The sequence below is a fragment of the Eleutherodactylus coqui genome, chromosome 1, assembly GCF_035609145.1.
Source record: "Eleutherodactylus coqui strain aEleCoq1 chromosome 1, aEleCoq1.hap1, whole genome shotgun sequence".
Classification (NCBI taxonomy): domain Eukaryota; kingdom Metazoa; phylum Chordata; class Amphibia; order Anura; family Eleutherodactylidae; genus Eleutherodactylus; species Eleutherodactylus coqui.
Window position 1 is genome coordinate 481,459,362 of NC_089837.1, and position 11,473 is coordinate 481,470,834.

The following is an 11,473-nucleotide window of genomic DNA, read 5'->3' on the forward strand; positions in this document are numbered from 1 at the left end:
AGGTCACTATTACTACTGGGACCATTATGAAGGTCACTATTACCACTGGGGCAACTATGGGGGCACTGTTACTAGGGTCACTATTATTACTGGAGCCACCATGGGGGTCACTATTATTACTGGGGTCACTATTACTACTGGGGCCACTATGGAGGTCACTATTACTACCTGGGCCACTATGGAGTTCACTATTACCACTGGGGCCAATATGGAGGTCACTATTACTACTGGGGCCACTATGGAGGTAACTATTACTACTGGGGCCATTATAAAGGTAACTATTACTACTGGGGCCACTATGGGGGTTACTATTATTACTGGGGTCACTATTATTACTGGAGCCACCATGGGGGTTACTATTATTACTGGGGTCACTATTACTACTGGGGCCTCTATGGGGGTCACTATTCCTATACAGTGTTACCATTACAATTAGCCCTTTTGAAAGCAACCATACGGCCTCCGTCATACGGGGGTATTTTCATGCATATTTGCATGCGCAGTACGCAGAGAATAGAACCCATTGATTTCAATGGATTTGTTCCCATTTCCATAATTTTGAGATTGCGTTTGCACACCAAGGGTCCCCATAGAATTTGGTGTGCCCAATTACGCATTCGAAAAGCAAGGCGATGCACAATACACTTCCTAATTCTGCTGGAATAAGAACACCTCTTCAAATTATTAGACAAAATCAACATTTAAATTGAGGGCGTGGCTGTCCCATGAGCAAAAAGCCAAGCCTTGTGCACGGAAAAAGTGCAGTGATACATGCAGACGTGTGCGCAAAAAAACCAAAACTCATTCACAACTCAAATACACTGCGCTGAGGTGTGCGCCTGCGTGAAGCCCCCCCCCCCCTGGAGACCATTAATGTGACCTCCTAGCCCCCTCTCAGTGGCCATTAGTGTGACCTCCCAACCCCCTCTCGGTGGCCATTAGTGTAACACCCCCAGCCCGGAGGCCATTAGTGTGACACCCCCACCCCGGTGGCCATTAGTGTGACCTCCCACCCCCCTCTCGGTGGCCATTAGTGTGACCTCCCACCCCCTCTCGGTGGCCATTAGTGTGACCTCCCTCCCCCCTCGGTGGCCATTAGTGTGATACCCCCAGCCCGGAGGCCATTAGTGTGACCTCCCACCCCCTCTCGGTGGCCATTAGTGTGACCTCCCACCCCCCTCTCGGTGGCCATTAGTGTGACCTCCCTCCCCCCTCGGTGGCCATTAGTGTGACACCCCCAGCCCGGAGGCCATTAGTGTGACCTCCCACCCCCTCTCGGTGGCCATTAGTGTGACACCCCCAGCCCGGAGGCCATTAGTGTGACCTCCCACCCCCTCTCAGTGGCCATTAGTGTGACACCCCCAGCCCGGAGGCCATTAGTGTGACCTCCCCCCCCCCCTCGGTGGCCATTAGTGTGACCTCCCTTCCCCCTCGGTGGCCATTAGTGTGACACCCCCAGCCCGGAGGCCATTAGTGTGACCTCCCACCCCCTCTCGGTGGCCATTAGTGTGACACCCCCAGCCCGGAGGCCATTAGTGTGACCTCCCACCCCCTCTCAGTGGCCATTAGTGTGACACCCCCAGCCCAGAGGCCATTAGTGTGACCTCCCCCCCCCCCCTCTCGGTGGCCATTAGTGTGACCTCCCTTCCCCCTCGGTGGCCATTAGCGTGACACCCCCAGCCCGGAGGCCATTAGTGTGACCTCCCACCCCCTCTCGGTGGCCATTAGTGTGACACCCCTAGCCCGGAGGCCATTATTGTGACCTCCCACCCCCTCTCAGTGGCCTTTAGTGTGACCTCCCACCCCCCTCTCGGTGGCCATTAGTGTGACACCCCTAGCCCGGAGGCCAGTATTGTGACCTCCCACCCCCTCTCGGTGGCCATTAGTGTGACACCCCCAGCCCGGAGGCGATTGGTGTGACCCCCCACCCCCTCTCGGTGACCATTAGTGTGACACCCCTAGCCCGGAGGCCATTAGTGTGACCCCCCCACCCCCTCTCGGTGGCCATTAGTGTGACACCACACCCCCTCTCGGTGACCATTAGTGTGACCCCCCACCCCCTCTCGGTGACCATTAGTGTGACACCCCCCTTGGTGTAGGCCCAGTGTGACGCTGCATTCTCACTTTGATGCATTCATTAAAAAACAGCCAAGTGTGAACCGCTGGCAGAGCCGCAGTGTTGGGACTGCATGCACCGCCGGGGACAGCAGGGATCTGCGGAGGATTCCAGCAGCCGGCCATTAGTGTGACACCCCCAGCCCGGAGGCCATTAGTGTGACCTCCCACCCCCTCTCAGTGGCCATTAGTGTGACACCCCACCCCCTCTCGGTGACCATTAGTGTGACACCCCTAGCCCGGAGGCCATTATTGTGACCTCCCACCCCCTCTCGGTGGCCATTGGTGTAACCTCCCACCCCCCTCTCGGTGGCCATTAGTGTGACACCCCCAGCCCGGAGGCGATTAGTGTGACCTCCCTTCCCCCTCGGTGGCCATTAGTGTGACACCCCCAGCCCGGAGGCGATTAGTGTGACCTCCCACCCCCTCTCGGTGGCCATTAGTGTGACACCCCTAGCCCGGAGGCCAGTATTGTGACCTCCCACCCCCTCTCGGTGGCCATTAGTGTGACACCCCCAGCCCGGAGGCGATTGGTGTGACCCCCCACCCCCTCTCGGTGACCATTAGTGTGACACCCCTAGCCCGGAGGCCATTAGTGTGACACCCCACCCCCTCTCGGTGGCCATTAGTGTGACACCCCACCCCCTCTCGGTGACCATTAGTGTGACCCCCCACCCCCTCTCGGTGACCATTAGTGTGACCTCCCACCCCCTCTCGGTGGCCATTAGTGTGACACCCCCAGCCCGGAGGCCATTAGTGTGACCCCCCACCCCCTCTCGGTGGCCATTAGTGTGACCTCCCACCCCCTCTCGGTGACCATTAGTGTGACACCCCCAGCCCGGAGGCCATTAGTGTGACCCCCCACCCCCTCTCGGTGACCATTAGTGTCACACCCCCAGCCCGGAGACCATTAGTGTGACCTCCCACCCCCTCTCGGTGGCCATTAGTGTGACCCCCCACCCCCTCTCGGTGACCATTAGTGTGACACCCCCAGCCCGGAGGCCATTAGTGTGACCCCCCACCCCCTCTCGGTGACCATTAGTGTCACACCCCCAGCCCGGAGACCATTAGTGTGACCTCCCACCCCCTCTCGGTGGCCATTAGTGTGACCCCCCACCCCCTCTCGGTGACCATTAGTGTGACCCCCCACCCCCTCTCGGTGGCCATTAGTGTGACACCCCCCTTGGTTTAGGCCCAGTGTGACGCTGCATTCTCACTTTGATGCATTCATTAAAAAACAGCCAAGTGTGAACCGCTGGCAGAGCCGCAGTGCTGGGACTGCATGCACCGCCAGGGACAGCAGGGATCTGCGGAGGATTCCATCAGCCGGCTGTGGAGAGCTGGGCGGCTCTGCCTGGCCGGGTGCCAGAGGGATGCCGCAGTACCTCCGCAGCCTCCCGGTCACCCTGAGCCCCGTGGAGCGGCTGCTGGAGCCGCCCAGCTCTGTGCTGCTCGGCCGGCCGCTGAGTCACATCCTGCGCTGTGATTTCAGTCACGAGGTGTCCATTCTTCGCTCTTTTGTCTGCATTGCAGCTGCCGGGAAGCCGACTGTTCCCACAGCACTCTCTCTATTCTATGTCACGACATAACGCTCACAGGGATAACCCGCCACTCGAGCGGATACGTTATAGCTACACTACAAGCCGCCCTCTGTATCCCGCCGGGTGCGGATGGGGGGAGGCCATACTGAGTGCATGAGGCTGCGGCTTGCGCATCACCTCCCGCCTCCCAGATTCGTACATCTCGCTGCTGCGTCTTAGCCAATCAGGGAATTGCAGCATCTCATTAGCATAGCGCCGGTGACGTCACCGCCCCCGAGGCATATAAAAGCAGGGGGCTCCGCTCCCGTTCTCCCATTCTGTTACTTACATCCGCTCGTAGCTGTTGGATAAAGTAACGTTATTTTAGGTTTTTTTTAAATTCGTCTTATTCTTCTCTGACTCTTCATCTCTCAACATGGTGAGTAATTAAGCAGGGCGATTATCTAAGCCTTATTCTTCCCTATGGGGTGGCTGTTGCTAGGTTACAGGGGTTGGAATGTTGTGCAGAGATTGGAATGTAACAGTTTTAACACCTTTTTGGCGGGAAAATAGATACATTTTACGGAAAGGGGGGATTTCTTGGATGGTTCCCGCCTGGAGGGGGCTGCTTCCGGTGCAGTCATGTCCCTCACAGTGGATTTAGTAGTGATGAGACCACCAATCCTATAGAAAGAGTAGCCCTTTAAGTGGGGAGGAATGTTCTAGAATCTCTAGTAGTGATCCCTATGGTAGAGGGTGGTAACAGCAGGCAGGCGGGGGTGGATGAGAGATGGTAGGTAGGTAGGTAGGTAGCCCAATAATGTGGATTAGATGCTGCATGATCCTTACACTATGGTGGGTGTAGCGGTGTGCACGCCGTGGCGGGTCGGAGGGAGATGAGACTAGATGGTGCTGAGACAGAGCAGCTGTGTAGGTCTAAAGAAAGCTGCCGGATAATCCTGATTCACTTGGCGGCTTATCTTCCTGTTTCATAGAGGATGAAATGTGGGGGGTGGGAAGCGGATGGTAGCTTCTTCGTGCTAACGTGGAAGTGGAGTCAGCTGACCGCAGGAGGAGGGATCCGTAGGCGCTTTTTAGTAGGAAGTCTATTGTCCTTAACCCTTTCTTGTGGCTCATCAAATACAAGGAAGTGAATGGAGAAGGAATATATACATGATATCTGCCTTGGCTGATAGGATAGACACAAGGTGGTTATAATGCCAGATACTAAAGAAAATGCCCGTATATAGTAATATATATAATTTTTTTCTTCTTTTCGTTCCAGCGTGAGTGCATCTCCATCCACGTTGGTCAGGCCGGTGTGCAGATTGGTAATGCCTGCTGGGAACTCTACTGCCTGGAACATGGCATCCAGCCTGATGGGCAGATGCCCAGTGACAAGACCATCGGAGGAGGAGATGATTCCTTCAACACTTTCTTCAGCGAGACCGGAGCTGGCAAACATGTCCCCAGAGCGGTGTTTGTAGACCTGGAGCCTACAGTCATCGGTGAGGGGGGGTCATTGGGTTTTGGTGTAATCAGTTTTTAGCATCGTCGTTAGTTGTTTGCTTATTGGTCAACGTCCATGTTGCTCTCTCCGCAGATGAAGTACGCTCGGGAACATACCGCCAGCTATTCCATCCAGAACAGTTAATTACAGGGAAGGAGGATGCCGCCAATAATTATGCCCGTGGGCACTACACGATTGGCAAGGAAATTATTGATCTGGTGCTGGACAGGATTCGTAAACTGGTGAGGATTTGTATGATTGTTAACTGTAAATCGAACGGTTAACCCAAATGTCAGGTGGCCTGGGGCCCTTTAACATGGAATTATCCTTAAATATATATATATGTTGGGATTGTGTGAATTTGACCAATAATTGTTTAGTGTAAACCCCGGCAACAATTGACTGATTAATGGTAATTAGTCCATCATGCATCAGTCGGTCATATTCACTGGTTCAATGCCTTGAAAGACAAACTATCAAATGATGGGAAAAATATCAACTATTCTCTATGTGTAAACTGACAGTATTTTAAAGGAGATGTCCCGCGCCGAAACGGGTTTTTTTTTTTTTTAAACCCCCCCCCCGTTCGGCGCGAGACAACCCCGATGCAGGGGTTAAAAAACCCACCCGCACAGCGCTTACCTGAATCCCGGCGGTCCGGCGTCTTCATACTCACCTGCTGAAGATGGCCGCCGGGATCCTCTGCCTTCGTGGACCGCAGCTCTTCTGTGCGGTCCACTGCCGATTCCAGCCTCCTGATTGGCTGGAATCGGCACGTGACGGGGCGGAGCTACACGGAGCCGCTCTCTGGCACGAGCGGCTCCATAGAAGACTACAGAAGACCCGGACTGCGCAAGCGCGGCTAATTTGGCCATCGGAGGCCGAAAATTAGTCGGCACCATGGAGACGAGGACGCCAGCAACGGAGCAGGTAAGTATAAAACTTTTTATAACTTCTGTATGGCTCATAATTAATGCACAATGTATATTACAAAGTGCATTATTATGGCCATACAGAAGTGTATAACCCCACTTGCTGCCTCGGGACAACCCCTTTAAAGCAAATGACTCATTGATCACATGATTTTTCACTCCGTGTATAAAGACCCTTAAGGTTCTATGGTATTACATGGGACAAGCTGTCGGGGTAAATGGTGCCCGACAGTCATCCCAGTGATGCTCACTCCTGTATAATAGCGCAGGATCGTTGGCATCGCTCACAGTGCTGACTGAATGGAGGTGGGCTGGCCCATGGAGTGTTCTCTGCCCGCCTCTGTAAGCAGTCATTCATATTAGCGCAGTATCGTTGGCATCGCTCACAACGCTGACGGAATGGAGGTGGGCTGGCCCATGAGCGTTCTCCACCCGCCTCTGTAAGCAGTCATTCATATTAGCGCAGTATCGTTGGCATCGCTCACAACGCTGACGGAATAGAGGTGGACTGGCCCAGGGAGCGTTCTCTGCCCGCCTCCGTAAGCACTCATTCATATTAGCGCAGTATCGTTGGCATCGCTCACAGCGCTGACTGAATGGAGGCGGTCTGGCCCATGAGCGTTCTCCACCCGCCTCTGTAAGCAGTCATTCATATTAGCGCAGTATCGTTGGCATCGCTCACAACGCTGACGGAATGGAGGTGGGCTGGCCCATGAGCGTTCTCCACCCGCCTCTGTAAGCAGTCATTCATATTAGCGCAGTATCGTTGGCATCGCTCACAACGCTGACGGAATAGAGGTGGACTGGCCCAGGGAGCGTTCTCTGCCCGCCTCCGTAAGCACTCATTCATATTAGCGCAGTATCGTTGGCATCGCTCACAGTGCTGACAGAATCGAGGTGGACTGGCCCATGGAGCGTTCTCCGCCCGCCTCTGTAAGCAGTCATTCATATTAGCGCAGGATCGTTTGCATCGCTCACAGCGCTGACGGAATGGAGGCTGAGAGGCATGGGGAGTGTTCTCCGCCCGCTTCCATTCGCAGTAAGCAGACAGTCGTTCAAAAGTGAACAAGTGCGGTTTACACTGAATGGCGCATTGTTCAGTTTTGTGCAGTTCTTGTTTAGTCGCTGCATGCGTTTATGTGGACGATTGTTGTTCAGATTCCCAAGAGAATGAACGAGGATCGTCTCGTGTTAAAGGGCCATTAGATGAGAACTGTCTAACGAGCATCCATATTACGCAGCACTTTACATCACTTGATGGGCTGTGTCCTCATTGGGCGTACGATCTATGTTAAGGGCTCCAAAGCTTATAAGGACTAAAAGTGTTAGCATCCTTGTACTGCTACGGACTTCTTAGATGTATATTTACTAGAGATGAGCGAACGTACTCGTTTCGAGTAATTTCTCGATCGAGCACCACAATTTTCGAGTACTTCAGTACTCGGGTGAAAAGATGCGGGGGGAGGCGTGGCGGCACGGAGGGTAGCAGCGGGGAACAGGGGAGAGCCCCCTCTCTCTCCCTCTTCTCCCCACTGCAACCCCCCACTCACCCATGGCGCCCCCCGAATCTTTTCGCCGGAGTACGGACGTACTCGAAAATCGCGGTACTCGGGCGAAAAAGGGGCGTGGCCGAGTAGGTTCGCTCATCTCTAATATTTACCTAATCTAGTTAAGGAGTTGCGAAAAGGGAAATAAAGAAGAAAAAACCAAAACACTGCAGATACTGCCCATGGGCCGTGGCATTGGTAAACCCCAAGTCATCTCAAGCGCCTCTGCTTTTGCACACAAACTCCTAATTCTACTGCTCTTTTATAGTAATTAATAAATTTACTAGTGATTTAGTAACCTCAGGCTTAGTGTATTCATTTCATTTTAGAACTTAGAGATTTTTGTATAAAGGAGAGGATAGGAAAAAAGGCCGACGAGAGGCGTGATGGCAATGATAACAATTGTGAACATAAATAGAATGATCTCGGTAAGAATAGTAATTGGGTAGATGTTGGATGTGTGCATCATCTCCACAATATATATGTTAGGCTTTTTTCACACGAGCAGATGCTGGCCGATATGCGATACATTGGGTGAGGAAAATCTGATGAGCGAGCACACAAATCAAACGTTTGTGCACCCGTTCATATAGCCTGGTGAGGCTGGGCTCACCAGGCCACCGCCCATTTCCCTTCCTTCCCCATCGCAGGCTTACCTCTTGTTCCTCCCCATTCGTTCTGTGCAGTTGGATGGGGGCGGAGCGCCGGTCTGCTCCGCTTCCTTCCATTGATGGCTATGGGAGAGGGCGGGTGCTTGGCTCCGCCTATGCCCCTTCTCCATAGCCATCAGTGGGAGGAGGTGGAGGCAGACAAGTGCTTAGTTCCGCCCCCTCTAATTGCACATAATGAGCGGGGAGGAACGAGAGGTAAGCCTGCACGGGGCGGAAGGAGAACAGGAAGGGAGTACAGCAGCCACGCTGCTAAACTCCCTCCCACCTAAGGCTGCTGCCATACAGCGGCCGACGTATTCCCGGCCCAAAAGATAGTTCAGGACTATCTTTTGGGCCGCTGTAGAAACGCTCGGCGCTATATTGGCTTGGCCGGGCATTTTTACCTCTCAAAAATACGCCCATGTGATCTGATGCATTGGAATCCAATGTATCAGATGACAGTGCATATCGCCTGACCGTGAACCGGCCAATATGCGCTCATGTGAAAGAAGCCTTAAGGTAAGAGACCAGCATCCCATAGCTGGGACTAGACAGTCTTATGGTATAGTTAAACATTGCTATATGTACATGGAAATGTATAAAACTACTATAAATGGTGGTATGAATATTGGGTTAACCTTGCTCAATCTTGTCACTTCATATCAATATTTGAACCACTGCTCAATAATCCAAGACCAGAAGCCCCGACAAGCCTGAAGCGGCTTAATGAAATGACATCGAAACCTTTGAAAAAAAATAAATGCATGCATGAAAAACGATAAATTCCATCTTGCATATTATTAACTTTTTTTTAAGGGAACCTGTTTATGTCCTTACTAAGCTATGGTGCAGCTAAGGGATGGGGCAGGGTTTGTTCTGTACTTGCACAATCTAGTCGGTGTGAGACATGGGATTTTCGTGCTGTGCCAACTTCAGAAGGGGACGCCTTTCTATTTCAAGAACAGCTGAGTATAAAAAAATAAATAAAATGCATTACCCGGCTACCTGTCACATCCCCTAACACGCCGCATCTTACTTTATGCTACTATTGGGGATGTCACAAGTTCCCGTTAATTTTCAAGATTCTTCCCATTTGTATATAGTGGTCTAATGTGAGTAATAAGCATTGCCAAGTTAGGCAAAACTTCCACTGAAGTCAGTGGAAGCCGTCTGATCTGCAGCCTGTCCACAATTCAATTGGATTCCACACATCCGCAAGGAAGAAAATAGAAGACCCATAGTGTCCTCGGCAACGGGCAGTGTCGGATTTTGCTGCGGGCTCCCGCATGCGGAATCAGATCTGCCCATGGATACGAGGTCTAAGGATGGTTTCACATCTGCGGCAGGAATTCCGCTTTCCCGTGTTCGGAGATCAAGAAAAGGGGAAGCCCTCTGTCTGGATAGAACCAAACCGTGCCGGGTGGGCTCAATTGACTAGAATGGGGTCTGCCTACTTTTTGTATGGTATTTTTAGCCGGACCTGCGACTGAACCTCCAGCCAGAGGTTTTGATACAGATGTGAAACCCGCCTGAGAGGTCTCTTAGGCTTCGGCTATCTCTTGAGCATGCATGTTTATTTCAATGGGGACAGATGAATAGGCTTCTGGCTGTGGCTTTTCTCCTAGAGGAACAAATATTTGTGTAAGTGACATCTGCTACATTAGATTGTTAATGGGTTGAGCTTGCATTGATTGAAATCTCTGATATTGACTAGTATGTCACCCCTGGAAAGTTTGTTCTCTAACATGTTTTTTTTTTCCTTCTCCCACTACTCAGGCTGACCAGTGCACAGGTCTTCAAGGTTTCCTGGTCTTCCACAGCTTCGGCGGTGGCACTGGATCTGGCTTTACCTCTCTGCTGATGGAACGTCTCTCTGTTGACTATGGAAAGAAGTCCAAGCTGGAATTCTCCATCTACCCAGCTCCCCAAGTGTCCACTGCTGTTGTTGAGCCCTACAACTCCATCCTTACCACTCACACCACCCTTGAGCACTCCGACTGTGCTTTCATGGTAGACAATGAGGCCATCTATGACATCTGCCGTAGAAATCTAGATATTGAGCGCCCGACTTACACCAACTTGAATCGCCTTATTAGTCAGATAGTGTCCTCCATCACTGCTTCTCTCAGATTTGATGGAGCCTTGAATGTAGATCTGACAGAGTTCCAGACTAACTTGGTGCCCTATCCTCGTATCCACTTCCCTCTTGCTACCTATGCCCCAGTCATCTCGGCAGAGAAAGCTTACCATGAGCAGCTTTCTGTGGCGGAGATCACCAATGCTTGCTTTGAGCCAGCCAACCAGATGGTGAAATGTGACCCACGTCACGGTAAATACATGGCTTGCTGCCTGTTGTACCGTGGAGATGTGGTGCCCAAAGATGTTAATGCAGCTATTGCCACCATCAAGACCAAACGTAGCATCCAGTTTGTAGACTGGTGTCCAACTGGTTTTAAGGTTGGTATTAACTATCAGCCACCAACTGTGGTTCCTGGTGGGGATTTGGCCAAGGTACAGCGTGCGGTGTGTATGCTGAGCAACACCACTGCTATTGCAGAGGCCTGGGCTAGGCTGGACCATAAGTTTGACCTTATGTATGCCAAGCGTGCCTTTGTGCACTGGTATGTAGGTGAGGGTATGGAGGAGGGAGAGTTCTCTGAGGCCCGGGAGGACATGGCTGCCCTGGAGAAGGATTATGAGGAAGTCGGTGTAGACTCTGTGGAAGGGGAGGGCGAGGAGGAAGGAGAAGAGTATTAAACCAGATCTTGCTACTTTACAGGCATGTGTTTTACCCATCAGAATGCAGCTGAACACCGAAGCTTCTTAATCTGTATTGGTCAACCTTTCTAATAGTTGACAGATACAGGTATGATCTGTTTTTTAGTTATTGATACAATTTGCTGTCATGTTGTCGTTCCATCTGTGTAACTGTATCGGATCTGGATTAAAATACAAAAAAAGACCCTTGTATGTCTTTCCATTTTCTTCTTTTTTTTTTTTGCATAGCTAAAGCTGAGTACTGCTGGACACTCTTTCAGATCTAGCTTCCATTAGGATATCCAGGACCGATTTTCCAAAGAGCATCTATTCCTATCTTCAGATGAAACCTAAGAGAACAATGAATGCAAATAAAGACACATAAGAGTGTTGTGAGGGGCATCTGCCACAGGAGGACGCAAGATCTTATTATATAGGTTAC

At 51.6% G+C, this 11,473-nt stretch overlaps 1 protein-coding gene across 1 annotated transcript; it reads left to right on the forward strand.

Moving 5' to 3' along the window:
- Positions 1-3,925: 3,925 nt before the first annotated feature.
- LOC136587132 (tubulin alpha-1B chain) lies at positions 3,926-11,237 on the forward strand. The gene is made up of 4 exons (XM_066585640.1): positions 3,926-4,074; positions 4,921-5,143; positions 5,239-5,387; positions 10,051-11,237. Exons 1-4 carry the CDS (start codon positions 4,072-4,074, stop codon positions 11,029-11,031), a joined length of 1,356 nt encoding a protein of 451 aa, XP_066441737.1. The 5' UTR covers positions 3,926-4,071; the 3' UTR covers positions 11,032-11,237.
- Positions 11,238-11,473: the final 236 nt, after the last annotated feature.

Excerpts from the sequence above, each read along its gene's own strand:
- LOC136587132 (XM_066585640.1), top strand. Across the intron at positions 5,144-5,238 it reads CCTGGAGCCTACAGTCATCG|ATGAAGTACGCTCGGGAACA; the intron begins GTGAGGGGGGGT and ends CTCTCTCCGCAG. Across the intron at positions 5,388-10,050 it reads TGGACAGGATTCGTAAACTG|GCTGACCAGTGCACAGGTCT; the intron begins GTGAGGATTTGT and ends CCCACTACTCAG.